A 23,104-nucleotide genomic window follows, 5' to 3' on the forward strand; every position below is an offset into this window, starting at 1 on the left:
AATAATTAATAGAAAACTAATCTAAAATTTAAAAAGTTTTTCTGAAAATTTGGTTATTAAAAAATCTTATATTCTGTGATTTCAAGGTATCTGTTAAAATTTACTGGCTTATTATTTGATATTTTAAAAAGCTGAGAACTGTTTTAGCAATTGCAAGATGTAATTAATTACTTGTCTTCATCATTTGAATAATCCATTTCACCAATTTCTCTGAATGACTAAAATAATATTTACTAATAATAGTCTGCTGAAATCTTTAAATTTTTGAGAATAGAAATTGTTTCCTGTGATATTATTTAATATGATTATACACTTGATGGCCAGTGGTTAGCTACATCCGTTATATATTTAGTTTCTATGTAAAAGGGTTTCTTATTCTGAATTCTTTTCAAAATAAAAAGTATAAGACTTCTATCAAATATTTTTTATACATGATATGATTTAAGAGGAGATTGTATTTAAAACTTCATAAAATTCTTAAATGTTTTCTTATGTATGACTTTTATTGTTAAAAATTGCTGTACATATTTAAAGGTAATATACTACAAATTCATCATATAATCCTAGTTTTACAGATATTAATCTTATATATATTTGCATTAATTTTTTTATTATTCAGGCTAAAGTTATTGTTTGAAAATTGCCAATACCTTGTAACTTTAATAAGAAAGTTCATTTTTATAATTGTTGCTCTTAAAAGTCTAGTAAAGATTTTTTTATTTCTTTGAATCATATTGAAATGTATGCATTCACAATACAAATGAAAAAAAAAAAAATCTATATATATTCAACTACTTTAAAAATATTTTTTTTTAATGGGTGTGGTAAATTGCTCAATTTTTTTATGTTCTCCATTTCTAAATAACCCATATTACCTTCAAAGAAATCAATTCATATTATGTAATTTGACTAGATTTTTAAGTTTTTATAATTTCTAAATAGCAGTTTTGATACTTAAATTTTTTGAAAATTTTAATATTTAATTTTTGTTTTAGTTGTTCAAAATGGAAGATAATACAGAAGCATCTGTTGATCCTGGAGCCAGTTTAACTCGGCGTTATACGACTAGATATGATTCAGAAGGTAGATATCTTTAAAAACTATTGTTCAGAAAGAAACATTTTTTATTCATTGCTTGTAAAGACCTTGATATCCAATTGGTAAAAATTTCAACTTCCTGATTAAAGAAACTAAACTGAAAAAAGTTTTAGAAGCTACATTTTATTAAATCCTGTCAGCAAGATGTAAAAATTCAGAAAAACAGCTTTCTTTACTGTTACATGTAGAATGCTCATTTGTGGTAATGTATGATATGATAATTGAATTAAATATTAATTAATGTAATCAAATAATTTTTTTTTCAGTGACATTAATCAGGAATATTATTGAAGTTCAAAAATTTTTCCAGTATAGATTAGTCATAATTTTTCATGAAAATAATGACTCCAATTTTTCAATTAAATTTATCTGCATTTTAAGTCTTTTACATTTGAATATTATAATTTCAATTACAGATGTTTTTTTTTTTGTTAAATATATTGATGTTACATGAAAAGTCATTTTTTAATTATTTTCAGATCATCATGCTTGTATGGTTTATATTGGTTATCGGGTCCCAGGCTACAGAAGAAGAAGTCATCATAGACGCAGGCATAGCCAACATCATTATTATAAACCGGGATACTGTGGTGAATCAGATTGTGAACATGATGTGAGTAAACCAGGTATGAGAAATAATTTTAAGCTATAATTCTTTATTATTTTAAAGTTTGACTTAATCTCCATGTGAAAAATATAATAATATTGTAGATTTTATACCTATTGTATTTTGTGTTTGTATGCTAATCAGTATATTCATATTTTAATTTAATATATGCATTTTTTTTTTAAATATTGGAATTGTTAAAGCATGAATTTTCAAAGACTTAAACAAAAAATTATCTGTGTTAATATTCTGTGAAAGATATCTTGATACTAAATTAATCAATGCAAAAAATTTTCTTATGGGAGAAAAATAAATAAAGTAGTGTTTAATTTATAAAAAAAAATCCTTAAAATCTCAAAAAAAAAAAAAACACTTTTTATTGACAAATTACTCCTTAAAATTTTTTTTATAATATATATATATATATATATATTTGCATTTTATTTAATTTCCAGTGACTCCTCCATCAGAAAGAGTACATTTTATTCTGGGCGAAGAAGAAGATGGAACTCATGAACCCCACCCCTTGTTCAGTGAAATGGAAGAATTATTTCAAAAAGGAAATGATATTGAATGGAGGGAGACTGCACGGTAATTGATATTAAACTTTCAAAAAAAATTTAACAATTCTACAAATTAATGGAAGATAAAACATTATTAAATAATTATCTATTAAAATTGTAATATAACATTGTGTTTATACTATGTTAGTAACTAAATTCTAGCACAGGAAATGTAAAAGTAAATCAAATCCAGTTTGAATACATTTTAGTTTTTTACATACATTTAATACATACCAGTTTAATACATTTGTCTTACCAGAAAATTCCTTGATTTGTAGCTGCTTCTAAATATTATTTTCTTTTAAATATGCTGATTTATCATAAGTATCTCAAATTATAATAAATTGACCAATTCATATTTAATAATTGTTCTTTGGATTTAATACATTTGAAAATTTATATATGGAAGGAATGGAAAGGAATTATATCACTAAATTCAGTTATAATTTCTTTTTTACTGAAGTTGTTTAATCACAAAAAATTATTTTATTCCAATAGTTATATTAATAGCAAAGTTCTTAATATCAAAAATATACAATTTATATATCTGCCGGTAATATCCGTTTCTTTAACAACCTAAATAATTTTTTGTTTTGTTTTGTGCTTGGAGAATTTGTAACAGAAAGCTGCTATTAATTTCAAATAGAATAAGATCTGACACTTATAAAGAGAATTGAATTATATTCCAAAGAATCTTGTTTAAAATGAATTAATGTTTTTAAAACAGGGGTTTTTTTTATATATAAATTAACCCTCCTGTCGGTAGCGTTCAGATTGCTATACTTACCGAACGCGGCACGTCTGAATAACAGGTTTATTCTTAAAAGTGTCAGGATTTTGACAAAGGGACTGCTTTCTCCTTTTGTGGTCAGTTCAGCGCTGCTGGGTCTGAGTTATTTGCAGAACACATGGTGTGAGTGGCAGGTGTTGCTTATCGCTGTCTTTCGATTTTAAAGAGCATTTTTCTTTTAGTGGTTAGGAAGAGAGTGACAATAACATAGATTGAAAATGCAGAAAGTGTGGTTGTTTTCTAGAGGTGTTTCGATTATTTCATAAAACACCATATAAAATTTTCATTAGGAATAAATTATTGTTATGTTTAATTTAATAAGTATCTAATTTTTATAAATTGAAAGTGTTCATCTTTTTTTTCTTCTTTTTTTTTTCATTGCAATATGTTTTACAAAATTTTTAATCCTCTCTTACTGTGAAATTATTTCTCGAAATTACGTACAGCGATTTAATTCTTGAAAAAAAATTTCCTTTCATCGCATTGCTAGTGTATTTTAATATTTTAAAATGCACGTTTAAAACATTAATTGTAATAAGTAACATCAAATTCTAATTTTGCTTCTTCAGTATTTAGAAAATAATTGTATAATTATGGAATTTCATACAATATTTCAATTTCCGAGATATCGATTTTTGGTGTTTATCTGCATGATTAAAATTTTGTAATTAAATATATTTTACTATAATTCAGTAATGCTGAAATAACTGGATTATGCAGCTGATGCACCTTATGACTGCATCAAATAAAAGTAATTGTCAAAATATTTCTTTGTAATATCCATGATACAAATTTGGCCTGGAAAAATGACTTAAATAATACAGGTTATTTAGACTTATAATTAACCATTTGCAACTGGAATTTTTCGAATGCTTCTAAAGAAAGCTCCCTCAGAATATTAAAAACCATTTTAAAATAAATTACTATTTTTTTTAAAAAAATTCAACTCTACGTTATTTGGGTTAGAATCAAAGCTCTCGCTATTTTGCAAATGGATAACGACATACCGTGGGGTAAACGAATTGTTAAAAAAATTTCTGAATTTAAAAGCTTTGCAAATGCAGTTGCATTGAACTTTTTTTACTTATTTCTACCTAGCTCCTTTTGGCAACCAACACATGTGCCAAGGTTGCTGGTCAATATAAAATTTTAAATTAAATAAAGGTTATTAAGGTTCATAGAGTGAGCAATTTCTCGGTAATTTTTCTATGGAGTAAATTTACTTGCTGTTTTATCATCAAATTAAATGTGTCTATTTTCTTGTACATTTTCATAAAAGTAAGGAAAAGATTAATTTTATTGCACAGTTCTAAAAATTACACCCATATAAGTTTCTTGTATAAAATTCAACTATATTAGAAATCACAAATATTATACATGGATTCACCTGCATTTATATACATGGACATTTGTGCATACATGGATTCACAAATATTATACATGGATTCACATGCATTTATATACATGGACATTTGTGCATACATGGATTCACAAATATTATACATGGATTCACCTGCATTTATATATTTAATTGTAAAATTTTTCTTTTTAAATCCTTAAGAAGTTTTAAGATCCTCTATTTTAATTAATAATTTAAAGAATTTGGAAGAACAACATTTTTAGTCTTAAATTTGATGCAAATATATACAAATTGCTTGAACCATAATTGAACATTTGTAAAACACTGAGTTTCTGGGTGCATGCTGGATTTCTGAAGGATCAATTTTTTATTTAAGGAATTAATGTCAAGCGGAATCAAAAATGTTTTTGTTTCAGGTAACAATCCCTTCATTAAAAACATGATGTAAAAGCATAAGTAGAAGTTTGACTATAAACTACTAATAAAAGTAGCATATCAGTGAAGATGTGTATATAAGTAAACACATATTTTGAAAATGTTTTTGATTGTGTTTGTAAAAATAGTTTTGGTTTGTAACAGGTTTTTAAGTACTCGTTCATATTTGTTCTATTTTAAGAACCTTATTGTTCAAATTTTTTACAGTATTTAAACAAATTTCTAAAACTCAGTACTTAGATTTTTAATAATGCAACAAAAAAAAATGCCTGAAGTCTATATTTATGACGGAATTAAAAGAAGGCCAAAAATCTGTAGTGAGGAAAGCTTATCAGATTTGTCAATCGGTACATATTAAAAGTATGGTTTTAAATCTAGTGTGATAAAATATATAATGTTGTCAAACTTATGAAGTAAAATACAATTTTATTCTTCAATAAACTAAAAAAAAAGATATAATATACATTAGATACATTAAAAATTTAAAGGTGTTAAATATGTGAAAAAAATTAAACCAAAATGTCATAAAAAGATCATCAATTTTGCATATACAAACTAGAATATATAAAATACCCTGCATTTATTGTTTGTGAAAAAGAAAAAAAAAATCTACAGATTTTTTATTTTAAGTTTTTGAATTTTTATATTCAATTTCTTAAGAGTATATAATAAACTTAGTCCTAATTAATAATAATTAATTACCTCTTTAAAGCTTTGAGAAACTAAACGAGCATTTTAGTTTCTTCATTTGGCATATTAAGAGATAAAAACTAACAAACTTGATAAATTAATTAAAATCACATCCAGTGAACTTAAAGTGGACAAACAGAAGAAGGTAGTTTAAGTGCCAGTTGTACGCATTAAAAATTTTTTAAATGCTAAGATAAGAGATAAAATTAGATCAAAGAGTTAAAAAAATGGCAATATTTTTTTAAAAAAACATAGTATAATTATTTCACTTTAATTAAATTAACAAAAAAACTCACTTATTCATTTACTTTCATGCAGATTAAATTACTCAACATTAAACGTATAAGTAAAAATGTCAGTAGAAACCAGTTTAACATTAACAAAACAGTTCGATGTGTGCGAGATTGAGCAGTGAAATAAGATTAATATTTCCATAAAAAAAAAGAACCTATAAAAACTGTGCTTATATTAACTTTGAAAATATTATTAAAAACCTGAGAAAAATATAAAAACAATGAAACTTATATCTCTGCAATGCTTACATTTTTGTCCGAGTTCGTCAAGGAGTGTAAAATTCTATAATGTTTAAAGAATTTAAACAAATATTCAATTTTCATATATAGATCATTACATTATAAAAATAAGGATTTAATATAATGAATGCTAATCTTTCTGAAAAATCCCACTTTAATATATTGGTTCTATATATATTCCCGTTTTAAATACTTAAAATAAATACTGTTTTATTTCATGAAAACTAAGAAAGTTTCATTCGTTAAGTAAATTCTGTACATAAGTTTAGTGTCTTATTTTCAAAAATAAATTGCATAAGTAATCCTTAAATGAAAGCATGCTATAAAAGAGAAAATTGTCAAATTTCAATTTTATATTTATTATTTATTTTTTAGATAAACTATTTTCGTATGCTAGAAAATTTTAAATTCTTATTGATCAAAATATTATTAATAATACGTATATTTATTCATTCCAGGTATATATTTTCATACGTTCAATTTTATTCCCTTTATTTAAAACTCATTTTGGATACGTATTTATTATCAAAATCTCAAAAGTAACAACTTGAAACGTAAGCGAGATTTTAAAAATGCTTAAAAGGACGCGAGCAGGAAGATGTCAATCATATTGTCCACTGATAACGATTAACTTTTCCTTATCTCGCATTCCCTTCTCATTATCTCACAGCTTGAGGTTGGTGGAAGAGAAAAACAGGAACCCGTAAAAATACGGGCGGCGACAGTTTTAAGGGAGTTTTTGTTTCCGTCTTTTGACGGGTTTGCCACTTGGAAGGTTAAACTTGGTTTTGATTAGTGTCAAGAAAAACACTTTTTACCTATCGCCATTTAGAAACATTCTTTACTAGCATTCTTTGGTTATTAGCTGAATCACCTGGATTAATAGTTATCAACATTTTCAATTAAATATGTTATGTAATATTGTTTTATATTCAGCTAAATATTTTTAAACTTCAAATTTTAAAAGATATATAATTCATACTATTTTAAAAGCTTTATGCTGTCCTGTCTATTTTTCTATGCATTTCCCTTACTTACTGTTTGCTCCTGTGAAATGCATACATCATGAATACAGTTTATTTCTGACCTAAAATAGTGTTTAATTTGGTATCTTTCTACATGTTAATATTTTTTTAAGTATAAATTTAAATCATTTACCGATTATTTTCAAAGTTTCAAGAAGGCAGACAATGTATTTTTGTTTGCTTTCTTGAAATCTTCTTTGCCAATAATAATTTGTGTTATGGCCTGAAATTTAATTTCATGGTTTTTCACATTTCATTATTTTTTATGATATCAATAGTAATTTGGATTATAAAACAAAAACAAATCTGTTATTTTAATACTGATTTTTATCAATAAGTGTGAAGTCTTTCCAGAATTCTGTTTTTATTAATGTTTGGGTTGCATTTAATGAGAAGCGTTTAGGGCCTGCTCTGAGGGGTTAAAACAGTGAAAGGGTTATAAAGGGAAAATCTTCAGAACTAGTAAACACTTGTCCTCAAGAGCGATCTGGTAGCGTCCATTAATTTTTTAAAGCTGAAAGATTGTTTTGAACCTAGTTTCAATTAATTTTTACTTTTAAGATTCTTTTTTTTTTTTAACAATACTTAGGGGGGGGGGAACTAGAGCTATTTAAGTAAAATTTAAGAATTAAAAACAAAATCAGAAGTTGCTTTAAATTAACCAAAAATGGAACAATTTGGGAGAATTTTTCAGTAATTTTAACAATATTGGCTAATATTCATTGTGATTTTTTTTTGTTCATTATAATTTATGTTTTGTTAGTTATTTTTTACTGTGAAATATTGTGATGTGTCTGTTGACAGTACATGACAATAATACATGAAAAATTCTTGATGTAGAGATTCTTTCTCAGTATTGCAGATTTTGTAAAGTATTTCAAGATAATCTACTCCACTCATATTTATCCCAATTATTAGAATTCGGCTTTATGAATGGAATCTTTTGGAGCATACTAAATTTTTCCTATGCTCATACCAACTTACTTATCGAATACTCTGGAGATGACGATTCAAAAGCTTATGACGTTGTAAAGAATATATATATGGTGGAATTACCATCAGTAAATTAAAGTGTGGAGGGCATATCTAAAGGAGAATTGGTACTTGAGTTAGGAAATTAAAATGTAAAATTCCATCTGCTCAAACCTTTAAGTTAACTAATAAATTAATTGATAAATTGCAAAATTATTACAGAATTGCTCTCCATAGTAATGTCAGCAATCTGATGAATGTGCAGTCAGCTGTCTTAGCTGCTTTTTATCATTATTGTGCTACTTCTGAACATCTAATGTGTGAACAGTTCCCACAAGGTAAAGAGAGCAGATATCAAATTCATCTAGCCATGTCATCAATAAAAAAATACAAAAAAAAAAAAGTTCACCTGCTGTCTCTATTGATGTGATAAATAGTGTATATACTTTAAAATTGGTGACCAAAACCTACTTAAAAAATGCTTCATGTTAAAACTTTCTTTCAATGGAGTTATTTGATTGATAATGCCAAAAGAAACATTTGTTGAGTTAACAATTCTTAAACTGGGTATCAGTATTGCAGTGATTCAATTCATTATGGGCTTTTCTGGATTATTGCCAATCTTAGATTAAATGCATATTTCTCCAGGATATGTTACTGAAGAAGAATTTCAAATTATAGACAGCTCTTGAATAGTGGATCGTAAAAAACACTCCTTAGATCCTGCTAAACTGTGCAGAAAAAATACTCAGTGATATAAAAAACACATTGGAAAAAATACCCTGAAAAAAATCCATTAAAAAATAAGAAGTATTTCAAATTATTTTTTAAAATGTGCAGTTTCGTTATTTTTCTGTATAAATTTTTACAAATAATTTTGCATTGCTGTTTTTTTTAGCCCTTTTATTGCCATGCAGTGATATTGACGAATAAAATTTGTTAATATTTAGCAAAATGAGTGCTACACTTTTCGTGTATTCATTTAATTTCAAAACATGTGCATCACTCTGAAAATTTTTTAGCTTCAGAAAATATATTTTCTTAAAATATTACTATCAGTTATAATATTGTTTGAAATGATGGAATTTGCAATGTATTTTAATTTTTCACTTGAAATACCGCTTTTAATCATGCTGTATACATTTTTTATATCAAACTATAAGAAAGTTTGGTGTTCGTCTTTCTTTCTTCATGATTTTGTCATAATATCAGGAATGCATATGAAATCTTCACTTTCAGTGTAGAAATAGAACTAATAGGTTCCTGCTGCTAGTGAAATTATGTTATTACAATTTATTTTTGCCCATTTGATGATGCATGAATTTGAATCATTGAATTCATGATGTTAAACAAAACAATCTTTTTGTTTTGCTCATTTTTGAATTATATAAATGAAATAAGATAATTTGCACATTGACATTTAGAATATATGTCAAAAAGATTTTTTATAAGTTTTGGATAAGTTATCTTCCTAAGCATTCCGAAACGAGATGCAATAGAAAGTAACGTAAGCTATTAAAAAACGTTTCTTAGAGATGATTAAACAGACAACTCTTTTGGAAGAAGTAGAGTCAAAGTGACCACTAATCATGCTAACAAAACTAGTGTCAAAATGGAAAAATATCAAAAATAATAATAATAATAAATGCTTTCATAGTATTGATAAAGTAATAATATGTGATACTTTTTTTAAATGCTGGTGAAACATTTTTATAATATAATAGTTGGATCAAATTTGAAGAAGATGTGGAGGAAGGAGGCAATCGATGGTCTAAGCCACATGTTGCAACTGTTTCACTTCATTCACTTTTTGAATTACGAAGCTGTATATTAAATGGCACTATTCTGTTGGACATGGATGCCAATTCTCTTGAAGAAATAACTGGTACTATTTTTTTATTTACTTTTTTTTTTCTTTCAACTTGACTTCATCTTATATTATTTTTAATTTTATTCTTTCCTAGATTTAATTCTTGAAAATATAGAATCCAGTCAACAGATCACAGTAGATGTTAAAGCCAAAATCAAAGAGAGTTTGCTGAAACCTCACCGTCACCAACATCAGCTACAAGATGATTGGTCAGACAAAGGCTCACGTCTTCCAATAATCAGGTCTTTAACTGATGTTAGGCGGAATTCATCAAAAATGAATTCTTCCAGTAAGATAAAAAAAAATTCAGTTTTTTATATATACATATATATAGTGCTATAATTATTTACATCCTCATTGAATGATCAAGTTATAAGGTTAATTGCAATCCATTAACTACTATATATTTATCTTAGCTACACAGAAATACTTTAATGTATTTCTAAGATCCATTTCTTTTATTGGAGCTATATTAGTAGAAAAGGGAAATAAAAAAATTTACATTAATATTTGTATGAATTTGTAAATAAAGTTTTCTGAATTTGAGGTAATAAGATCATTTTATATGCAAAGTGTATTTATATTATTTAAAGAAAAATATATGTGCTTTTTCTTAATAAATTTGCTTTAAACTTTACTGCAGTTAAATTTTGATACTTCAAATTAAGTAATGCAGAATTTTCTTTAATTTGAAGTCAATATTTTGTATCTTTAGATGAATGAAAACTCATTTAATAGAATTTGTTAATGGAATAATGGGGGATGAAAAGGGAATTTAAAACTTCTGTTGAATAACATTGAAAGAGTAAGGTAAACAGGTTAAATTAAAGAATGAGATGTATACAATTTTTTAATGCTATTTTAAAACTCTCAACTGGTTTGGGTGCAGTTTATTCAGGATTTTATACCACAGCAATATTTTTTGTAACAAGATATTTAACAAATTTTCTTGAAAAAATTGTGTTATAAAAAAGTATGGTTCAGATGTATTTGATCTCTTCATATTTTGTATTTTATTTTGAAGATATTTTAAACTTACATAATTTTATGTGTATTCATAAGTTTTTAATTTATGGATTGCCTGAAAAAAGTTGATAAGTAGGAAAAAAGAAAACTATTTTTCTTAAAATTTGCCAAAACTTTTAAGTGAAATTGAAGGCTGAGTAAGAAAAAATTTCATTCTCATTATAAGTACCTAATGTATTGGTAACTGCATTGCCAAACTTTTTCTAACTGGATAACAATAAACATTACACCATAATTATGTCCTATAATTTAATTTTAGGTCAAAGTTCTTTGGTATTATTTTTCCCCAAATTGAAATTGATAAGAAAAAAATAGAAGAATTGTCAAATAATGGAAAATTATTGAAATAAATCTTACATGTTATCCCAATTTAAGATTCATAGATTCATTTAAATTATTATTATTTTTTTAATATTCAGCTTTGTTTTTACCAAAATTTATTCTCAATAAAATTTATATTTTTAATATTAAATATTAAACTATCTAAGTTAAAATGCCATGTATTAATAAAATATAATAATATAATACAAATTGACTGATGATGTCCTTACTATTCCTTTTAATGAAATCTTACTTTAAAATGGTTAATTGGTTTCTGTTAGCTTACTCAATGGTTTCTATGGTATTTTTTTCAAATTTATTTCTTTAAAGCTTTTAATATTTAAAATTGCTTTACTATTGTTATATGCTTATAGTATGCATATTCTAACAATGCTTTAGTATTTCAGTGCTTTGCTGGTGATACTATATTGTTTTGGCTCTAATTTGTTGCATGCTCTGCTTCTGTAATTAATATTTAGATCTATTTGCTTGCAGATGCTTTAACTTTCTTCCATATTTTAAATCCACATACATCCTCTGTTGTGGAGGAAAGAACAAATACTGCGGGTAATTAATATTTCTCTTTTCTTATATCTCAGATGACAGAAGCATGAAATTTCAATGAAAATATTTAGGATATAATTAATGGACAATAAGTTAGAATACTATAAAAATAATGAGTATATTTTAAATGTTAATTAAAATATAATATTTATAATAATGAAAATTCATTTAGAAATCTGCTTACAGTGAAAAGGTTTTTTTTATCTCTCCCAGATATCAGATTAATAGTTTTTGTTTTCAGAGACCTTCTAAACCGTTAATTTAAAGTTTGAATTTTCCTATTAAACAAAGTTGTCTTATGTGTAAGTTTTGTATGCAGAGTCATTTTTGATTTTTGTGATATGATGGCATTTTTAATTTAAAATTGATGATATCACTAATAATTGATCTTAAAATGTAATATGCAGAAAATTCTCTACATTTTGTTCTGATGTGAAATCTCTGGATTTAAACATTTATCACTCTTTTTAAAACAATGATTATATTACTATGGTCTCTGAATTTCCATGACAGCTCACTAAAGGAAGTTGGTTAATTTGTACTTATATGTATGTATACTTACTAATTCTGATTATCAAATAGTTTTAAGGTTTCAAGTTATAAAAAACAATTGTAATCACTGTAGCAAATCATATTCAAAGATTGTATCATAATTTATAATGGCCTAAACACATATTTTTTTTATTCTGCACTTCTGAAATATATTGTGTTTAAAATGTAACTGAATATTTCAGATTCTATAAATTTCATTTGCATCTGTGGTGAATTGAAATAAAAATTTTCATTAAACCTATAACTAGACTGATATTAATACGGTGACATTTTGAATTTTAAAACTTGATTCTATCATTGTCATTCCTGTGGTTTTATTCGTTAATAAATATGATATTGCCATTTTTTCAAATTCTGTAATTTGCAAAAGTTTTGGAAGGCAAGAAGGGGGGGGGGGAAATTTCTATTTTAATGAAATTTTAAAAAGTTTTCTAATTTTTATTTTAGAATTTTATTTCAGAGTTTAAAATTATCTAATAATTAATCTTAAAAAATGTTACAAAATTAAATTAAACAGAAAAATAAAAGAAAAAAATCAATATTTATCAACACTGAAAATCTTTGACAAAAAGGCATGATAGGGTTTGTTCTTTTTTAATGATTGTGTTCTAATATAGATTAGCAGATTCTATCTCTTGGTCTCATCCAAATTTCCGTCTTTTGTTCTATGTGATTCATTTAACATTTCTGGGCATAAACGTAAAATTAACAGTTTTCCCTGCTGGTTTTTTTTTTTTTTTTGGAAGTTTAGAAAATTATAATTATATATAGTGGTTATGAGGATGCAAAATTGGGTCAATTTGGTGATCATCATTTGGTAACTGCTCTTATGCTTGAAAATTTTACATGTTTGTTTCAGCGGAAACAAGGTTTTTTAGTTTAAATAATACAAAAAAAAAAGTTTGTCAAACACTTTTGACTATAAATTGAAATCATTAAAGATGAGAAGTTTAAGCAAATGAAAATATTGAAAAAAAGCATTCATTAGTAAATCCAATAGAAATTCATGAATTGCTTCATGACCTTTTTCTGCTCTCTCTGTCTTCAACAATGGACATCACTGTTTATTAAAATTCTGAAATGATTAATTATGGCTTGCTTTCAAGAAATTTAACCAATACCTTCAGCTTCATATTAATTCATTTCAAAATAGACTTAGATAAACATCATGCCAAGGTCTTTTCCAATCAGCTGAATTTTATTCTACAAAAATATAAAGGCTCGGTTCATTTGCTTGCTTATTTGGTTTATTCTACACTCCCACCTTTGATTATACACTATAGTCAAACAATTCTTAACATAAGCATCAATATTAAAAATACTTCAATTAAATTTACAATTTTAAGAAATAGAGCAAGAAGTTCAATGGCATCAAGTATTCATAAATCTCAAAGGTACTTTAACAGGTCTACCCCTTCTTGTAGTCAAAGTTCCATCAAGATCATAAGAGATGTAATTTTTGTTGTTAATAACAGCATCTTTTTTGACTTTACTATCTCCATCCACTGAAGATCTTATCTCCAGAGCATAAATTCATTAACCGGACATATAACTTCACCATTTGATATTTTGAGCTGCACTTTTTTTTTTTCTTTTTTTTTCTGGATAAACTTCAAGGACTGAGTCATTGGTCAAAATAATAAGAATCGTCTTCAAGTAAGACAATATCTCCCAACTTTACTTCATAATAATTTCTCTTTTGACAGGGTTACATTAGAACTCCCAAATATTTATGATGAAACCTGTTTTTTAAGTGTTTCCTGAGATTTGATGTTTCCAACACCTTATAACATCAATGCAAGTTTATCCAAAACTGACACATTTACCATGAAAGCATCTTGTATACACATTGATGGAGTGTGAGGATTGAGGTCATTTTTCCGGAATATCCCTATTGCTTGATAACCCATTTAGATTTCACATACAGGGCAGTTTAATCTCATCTTTTTCAATGTCTACATTTCTGAAAAAATAATAAAAAGTTTCCTTTTTCATTTCCTTTGAGTTTTCCCATTCACGGGTATCTGCAATTCCAGTGTTTTCTAACTTCCATAAATCCTAAGTTTCACAATTCTGTTGACATCAACCTTTGTTTTCCTGACCTAGACAGGTTTCTACAGCAACAAAAGTAGATGGCAAGTGAGGTGAATTTTTTGGGGAAAGGGTTCCGGCATAATCAGCTTCTATCAATAATTCTATTGGCCGTAAATTGGATGATTTTATTCTATAATTTTACTACTATTACTATAATGCATCTACTTTTTACTTCATTCCACAGTAGATTTCATTTTGTTAATCTATAATCTATGTACCTTTTTGTATACAAGAAAATAATAAACAACCTGTTGGTTGAAATCCTGTATTTCACAAGAATAATTTTTCTTTAAGTTACTTGCTGACAATTTATAGCATTTTTGTTGTTTCATGACACCACCAAGCACTATATGCATCTACTTTTTACTTCATTCCACAGTAGATTTCATTTCGTTAACTATAGAATTTAGGATATATTACTTTTGATATCTTGTATCAAATAATACTCTTGATAGTTTTTCTTTTCTCACCAGCCTTAATTATGTACCAATAATGTTTGCAAAAGGATTTCTGGTTGACTTTGAATTGCTATTCATTTCATCGCTAGGTGAGTTCTCTTCAGAGTAAAGTCTTTGTTATTAGATATTTCAAAACACATCAACAGTGTTTTTTCTGACATATCATACATCAAACATTGGTCTTATATATTCAAGGTGTCCGAGTTTTGGACATAAAAAACAAGCCTTATTCTTTTTAAAAATGCCTTGCTTTTTTTTTTTTTTTTTTTTTTTTTTCAATTTTTTTTTTTTTTTTTTTTTTTTACTTTAAAAACATTTTTAAGGATTTTGAACATTGCTACAAAATTTATAAGACTTCAAATTTTTGGCTTCATGTAGTAAATCATTAGCCATCTGAGATGATATTTCGGTGTCTTTGTATGTTAGTTTTTAATTCATTAGATTTGAACCCAGTTTTCACTCAAAGAAACAGTAGTAATTGCGATAATTTATCACCATAACAGTTTTTGTTTTCTTCTTTATTAATCACCAGATTTTGTCTCAATAAATTCTCAAGAATACATGATTCTACCAGCGGAAATGGCATTGCAGCACATATCTCAGTAGTTACAGCAATTGATTCCAATTATCTTAACTATCACTCCAATTTATCATAAAGTTGTATGATATCCAATTTAAGTTTAATATTGGAAGAATTTTTTTATCATCAGTATTAACATTTCTGACATAATATTCAAGGAATAACTCTTCATGGCCAGATGTAGTTTTCAGGGATTGATAACCTTAGCACAATTTGCTGCAGTTGGTGGGTAACTTTCAATGATTTTTCCTACTCTATTGTCATTTCAATATCTCATACGCTGTACAAAATATTGAAATTTATCTTCATTTTGATGCTACTAACATCCGAGTGAATTTTGTCAAATTGACCCAAAAAACTTAGCTAATCTTTAATTTCCCCACTGAACTGAGCTAATTTTATTTTGGAGAGTTTCATTTTTGTTTTATCAGCATTCATTGATGTTGGTATTTAACATACAGGAAAGGAATTTCAAAATAAACTTTTACTTGAACCTGGGTAATATCTCATTTTTTCATATCACCCAAATTTGTAGCAGTTTCTTCAATCCATGAAAGTTTTATTTCAATATCTTCTCTATTTCATTCTTATTTGAAGTTATTAATTCATTATAAGGCTTCGTAAAGTTTGTTCTGACTGTTTGTTAAAATTTCCATTACTTCGAAATAAATAATGTATCAATATGAATATTTCTTACTTTAAATTCTTAATCATTTTTGATGAGAATATATTATGACTTTATTTCAGGAAATTTAATCAATTCCTTAAGTTTTGAAATAATTTCAAATCAGATTTGAAAATAGTCACACCAAAATATTTTCCAGTCAACTGAATTTTATTCTACGAAAATAATTTGTTTACAGAACTATTCTCACAACAATTAAGATAAATAAAAGAAAGAAAATTATAAAGGTTCTAGTGTGTCAGCTTGCTCATTGGTTTATGGTATAGAGGTGGGAGTAAGACTCAATAAGACTTGTTGCAATTTGAAAAACATTCATACTTCAAATTTTAGTATTATATATGTTTAAAAATTTTATAGCTGCAGTCATTGAAAAATAAAAATAAAGCAAGATGATTTGATGTGCCAAAGACTTAGATATATCGAACATGGAAGAAGCTACTGTAAACTTGCAGTGAAGCCTTTTTAATGTGTTCAACATTGTATTATTGTTTCTGTTAGTACTTCATTTGGAACAATCCATTGAACAACCTATTAAAGGGATTTTATTGTACTATATTAAATTATAATTCATTGCATTGAGTAATTATGTTAATCGATTATGTAAAATTCAATTTAATGAAATTTTGATTTGAAGCCATACGTTTTCAGTGATCGTGATTTCTTTCTTTATGTACTTTTTAAATGTTTCCTTCCTTCTGAAAATTATTTGTTAGACCATTGTTTGAAAACTTAAGTTCTTACTTTAAAAATTGCCAAATTTAAAAGTTTTTTAAAAAGTTTAAAACTTCTATTCTTTAAGGTTCAGATTCTATCTTTTTTACTTTCTCTCTTTTTTGCAACTTTTATAATTTTTTCCCTGGTTATTTTTCACTTGATGAGTTGTTTTAAATTATGAGTCAATGCAATATATTATACATCAAAAGATATATATTAATGTGGCAACTGGTGCTTTTTATTTTAATTTTGCTGCCAGCTACAAAATTGATATTTTTTAACTTTTTGAATTTGTTTGTTATTTATTTATTGTTCCTGTTACGAAGAACTTTTCGTTTTTTTCATAAAATATACAATCGCATTTTTCTCTGACTTTTGTTAAAATTTAAATGGGAAAATTTTATTTTTGCATACAGGTTAAATTTTAATTACATTTTATTAATATAAAAATTCAAAAATAAGAGCCAATGAGAATTTTTTTAATCTGATCATTTCTAAATGCTGCTATTATTTTCTGTTTTAAAAAAATTGGTCTAAAATTCTCAATTAGAAACTATGTTCTATCATCACAAATTATGCATGATATTGTTTTTCATCATTTTCATGAAATAAACTTAGCTGTAGAAGATGCCAAATAAAATTTTCTAAATTGCTAAATATGGTGAAGTAGTGCAAGAGGAAATTTACATTTTTTTATCTCATGGAATTTTATTTGTTGCTATTATATAAACATCAAATACTAAATTATTGATCATGCTATGCTTCTGTGTCAGTGTCGACATTTTCAGGAATGATATATCTACCCAGATTAACTGTTAATTTGTTGATTTTAAGAAATGCTGAAAAAGATCTTATGTTTACTCAATAAAAACTCTTCATCATTAAAAAATATTACATATGTTACACGAGACATCTTGAAAAAACACGGATACAAAAGTGCTGAACTTTTTTTTACTATGGTGCTTAGAAAACATTGTAAACATATAAAAATATATATTTGAAATTATTTTTTTTTAATTTAGTAAGAATTATTCATTATTATAAAATGGAAAACATCTTACACAAGACATCTTAAAAATACAGATGTACAAAAATAATTTTTTTGATTAAATTGCTTAAAAAATACTTAATTTTTGTAGCAATTCCTTACTATGCACACTGATTAAATTTATTAATACTCATTGTGTCTTGGTGTTAATAGCATTATATTGTTCAATTTGATCAAATACATCTTATCAAAACAGGAAAAGACATAACTTCTGTTTTGATTTTTAGACATCTTAGAATTATGTATTTTTGCTGTCTAACATATATATTTTCTACATATATAGTTTTCCTAGAAATTGATAATTTAATTTTTAGTAATTAATGAAGAATTCAGGTTAACAGCTCATACAATTTGAAATAATTTAAATTTATTTTTAGTTATAATTTTTATATTTCTTATTACAAGCAGTATGCATAATTATATGGTGAGCAAGCATTTATCATGTGGAGTGTTCCCAAAAGAATCGCATCATAATTTTTGGGTGTCGGTGAGCTCAATGAGCAAAGGAGTGTAACTCCTAGTATAAAGTTAATTTTCTGTTTGAACATTAATTTAAATTTCTCTTTGAAATTTCATGCTTTCTTACATATTGCTCAACTGATCATTGTAATTTTTGTGTGTTTATTAATGGGTATTAGTAATAATAATGGTAATAATTATTTAATATCATGCTCTATTCTTTTAGTTTTTTACTCTTTCCTTGCATTTTTCTTGCTGACTTGAAAAAGAAATTTTTTTCATTGGTTTTAATTTTTAAGATCTCTAATTTTATAAGAGACAGTTTAATTGTTAATAAATTTGACAATTAAGGACAAAAATGAAAATTAGCCATTGAATTTAAAGGAATAATAAGCATAAAGATCAAATTAGAAACATTTTATTATAATTGTTAGGCTTTGTAAGTGAAATCTTTCAATTTTTTGAACATACTCATTTAATTTAGGACAAAAAGAAATCCAGTTTTTTAGAAATATTTGATTTTTACAGCAAAAATCACATACTTTCTTTTTATGTAATGCTTATGGAGTAAAAGCTAAAAATGTCTATATAAATGTAGTTCCCTTTATTTTATACTAATTGTCTTGTTTAACTGCCACTTGTATTTTATTATGATTCTGAAAATAATTAGATACCTAAAAGAATATCAATTCATTCTAACCTTTTCAGTTTCATTATCCATTAATAAATCAAATAAATATTTCAACAAAGTCATTTGTTGATTAAATAATTATTTGGTATTTTATGTAAAAGTAAGCTTGATTTTGAATTTCAAACAAAATTGAAAGAAAACACATTTTTTTTTTCAGCATTTATATGCTTATTTTCTGGTATGTTGATGAATTTGTGATCTTTTTCGTGAGATTCTCATCTTCTGCAGTAAATTATAATCATACATATTTATTCAGCATCAAAATTTTTAATTCCAAAATGCTGTACTAAATTGAGCATAATTTGATTGTCAATATAATGTTTTATGATAGTTTTAGTATAATTTAGCATTTATAATGGTAATTATTTTATATTGTAACAAAAAAAAATGTGATATTAGTTTACGGCATCAAATTTTTTTAACTTATAGCATAATGTTTAATGGATTTGTCTCTGAAAAAATTTTGAAAATAGTGAATATATATTTTTCTAAATATAATTTATTTTTAAATATAATGAAAATTGATAGTAATTTTTGTAGGGGTTAAATTAGAGTATTAAGAATAATAATATTAGGAATATATTAGAATTAATATATTCTTAATATTAAGAATAATGAAGAATTAAGTTTTTTCATGCCAAATTATCTAAATGTGAGTTATAGAACAAGCCCTTATACATCAGATTTAATTGTCTTTTAATTAGATGTAAAAAGAAATTTAATAAGTGCATGGCTGCATGCTAGGCTTAAACCAAAGTATGGATTTACCAGTTATAATTAGAGGGTGAGAAATTGAAGTCTCACTTGTGATTTATACATATTATAATACGTATTTCATATGTGTCACATATTATATCCTATTCTTATAATTATTATATTATAAAATTGAAAAATATGGAAAAATTGTATCTTCTAAACTTTGGCAACATAGATAAATTATGAATTACTTATTACAGGGAATTCAGCTAGTACTGGAGTATTAAGTGATACTGTAGCTCATAACTTAAGTTCATTATCATTTCGAGCTCTAGCTAATGCAAGAAGCTGTACTTCTCCAGAAGAAACATCTTCAGACAACCTTTTGCATAAGGTATAAATGTCCATTTTGAGCTTTTTGTAACTTATCATTTCATGTAATTCATTCATTCTCAAATCTCCATTTCACTTACCATTTCTTAGATTTAACTAATTTTATATCTTCCTAGATTAATCAGTCCTTTATGAGGAAGATTCCACCTAAAGCTGAGGCTTCAAATATTTTAGTTGGGGAAGTAGATTACTTGGATAAAATTGTCTCATCCTTCGTCCGATTGACAAGTAGTTGTAGTCTTGGAGATTTAACTGAAGTTCCTGTGCCCACCAGGTTCCTTTTTATTTTACTAGGACCTGTTGGTCATGCTTTAAGATACCATGAAATTGGAAGAGCAATGGCTACTTTGTTATCTGATGAGGTATTTATAGTTTCATTTTTAAAGCTTATTATTATGCATAATAAATTAAATTGATGAATAGGCTTACTTTTTTTAGCTGTCATTACTGATATTGTTAGTATTTCTTGGCTATGATAAAGTTTTTATCTTGTTCTTAAGTTATTATTTACTTTAACGAAAAGGTCATGTACATGGTAATAAGTAAATTTCCTCATAAAAAGTGAGAATAATTTAACTCTTTAATTACATTCCTTTGAATGCTTTAATTTATTTTCCTTTGAAATATGGATTTTTGTTTACTCCTTATTGTTTTAATATTGTTCACTCTTATCCTTTAAAATAAAAAAGAAACACTTTTCTGAAAGCCCCCAAAATGGTCAATGATAGAATGCCTAAAATCAGTGTTTCTTATTCATCTTATTTTGAAATATATCCAGAATATGTCTTTGTACCTGAATTAACGCAAATATTGCATGCTGCATTTTGCAATGATTAATCCAGCCTTGATTTTTCCCATCTACTTTTCGCACCATTTCATACAGTTTCCACAAACCTGAAAAACATAACAGTGAAAAAAAAAACAACATAGGTTCTTGATTTTACAAAAAAAAAAAAAAAAAAAAAAAAGAACTCCTAAAAACAAGAAGAAATCGGAAAAAAAAACTAGAGGTGGGACCTCTGGTTGTTGGAGATTTTTTAAAGTTAATACTTTAAAATACTCGAATATACTTTACTTTTATTTTGTACTAGCCGCCTTTTGCGACCAGCCGGTTCGCCAATCTTAATGTTCGTTAAAATTTTAATAATTAAATATTTTATGTAATTCCTACTTTAATAGTTTCTTCATCAACATATTTTAAAACTTCAAATTTTGATAGTCATATAAGACATATTTTGATGGTCATTTTTTTTTTTTGTAATATGATTACTGAAAACAGAGTCACTGAGCGTTTAAACTTTATGGGCACTAAAGAATATCTTTCTTAATTTATGTAATATTTCAAAAATTTGTCTACAACATTTTCTCAGATTCATCATGAGCAGATTGATTAATTAACAATGTTTAATTTGAAATGCATCAAACGCTAAGAAAATAATACGAATCATTTAAAATAATCGGTTGAAAAAACAGGTTTTAAAGAAATTACTTAAAGAACGATGTACTTAAAACTATAAGCATATACAAAAAATATATAACTAACATAAATACAATTTAATTACAATAGCATGCAACTAACCTAAAAATAATTTAAATGAAGAATGATCCGTTGATAATATTTGTCAACAATCAGAACACAATGCGCATGCGTGAATTTTCAACACCAGTTATGGTATCCAAATGCATGAATTTTTCTACGCCAGTTGGGGTAACGCTATGCAGATTAGAAATTTTTAATTTCCTTTATTCTGTTCTATTTTAATTCGAAAGTATTTCAGAATGAATCGGAAAGATCGATTAATAAACAATGTTTAATTATAAATGCATCAAACATTAAGAAAATAAACAGAATCGTTTGAAATAATCGGCCAAAAAAATCTTAAACCTAGCCTTATTAGTGTGGGGAAAAAACTGAAGCCTTACTGATTTGGTGGTGGGGAAAATGAGAAGATTTTTTTGGTAGGAAAGTTAGTTTTTAATTAATAATTAAAATTCTAATTAAAAATTAAATAAAAGGGACCCCAGGTGCACATTCCCGACCTCCAAGGTATACATGTACCAAATTTGGTAGTTGTAGGTCAAACGGTCTGGCCTGTAGAGCGCCAACACAAACACACACACATTGAGCTTTATATAAGTATAGATAATACTTTAATACTCAAATGTGGAACTGAATTCTTTTTCCATACACACACACACAAAAAGAAATATATATATTCCTTATAAATGGAATTTATGGCATCTCTGATTTTCTTGAATTGTTTTAGTTTTCATAATGAAATTTTTCATATTACAGATATGATGAACTAAATGCATTCTTTCTGTATTGCACTCCAAGAAGCCTTTTTGAAACCATCTGATATCACAAAAATTTTACACTACCATTTCATCTGAAAGTATGTTTATTCAAACTTCTGTAGGTATTGTCGTCCTGATCTCCCATTGACAGTCCTTCATCTATTATCTCTCCACACAAAATTTACAGGTAGTTGCTGGTTGGGAAATGGCTCTTTAATTGATTGTAATATGCAATATTTATTTGCCAAAAAGTGCCAAGAAAGTACAGTCAGAAAGATCTTTGGCTGAATTTTGTTTTTAATATAAAATCCTCTGTCTTGGTAAAAGAATAATGAATCAAAGAAAGATTGTGGAATATATCCTGATATCTTTCTTATGTTTAAAAATAAATAACAAAACATGTGTGGTTGCCTGGATTTGGGAATGCTCTTGCTGAACTTTTGCATTGGTATGCAATTCCAAGAATTACTCATACCCTCCCCCCCCCCTTTTTTTTATTTTTCCCAACTAAAATCTGCTCTTAACATACCCTTCTACACCAAAATATCTGCTATGTAATTCTGATTTTGCTCTTATCTAGGT

The 23,104-nt window shown here is 26.2% G+C and overlaps 1 protein-coding gene across 3 annotated transcripts in view; it reads left to right on the forward strand.

The window, feature by feature from the left end:
- The window catches only part of LOC129989890 (electroneutral sodium bicarbonate exchanger 1-like), a 68,908-nt gene that overhangs the window by 1,949 nt on the left and 43,855 nt on the right, over positions 1-23,104 (forward strand). For 2 of the 3 annotated variants that reach the window (XM_056098106.1, XM_056098107.1), the window contains exons 2-9: positions 996-1,083; positions 1,578-1,724; positions 2,161-2,296; positions 9,798-9,958; positions 10,038-10,232; positions 11,786-11,857; positions 20,092-20,225; positions 20,341-20,586. In XM_056098106.1, the coding sequence (XP_055954081.1) occupies positions 1,005-1,083; positions 1,578-1,724; positions 2,161-2,296; positions 9,798-9,958; positions 10,038-10,232; positions 11,786-11,857; positions 20,092-20,225; positions 20,341-20,586 (1,170 nt within the window). In that variant the 5' untranslated portion in view covers positions 996-1,004. The remainder of the gene's footprint in view (positions 1-995; positions 1,084-1,577; positions 1,725-2,160; positions 2,297-9,797; positions 9,959-10,037; positions 10,233-11,785; positions 11,858-20,091; positions 20,226-20,340; positions 20,587-23,104) is intronic. The other variant, XM_056098109.1, reaches the window with a different exon arrangement.

Source organism: Argiope bruennichi, chromosome 2 (assembly GCF_947563725.1).
Source record: "Argiope bruennichi chromosome 2, qqArgBrue1.1, whole genome shotgun sequence".
Taxonomy (NCBI): Eukaryota; Metazoa; Arthropoda; class Arachnida; order Araneae; family Araneidae; genus Argiope; species Argiope bruennichi.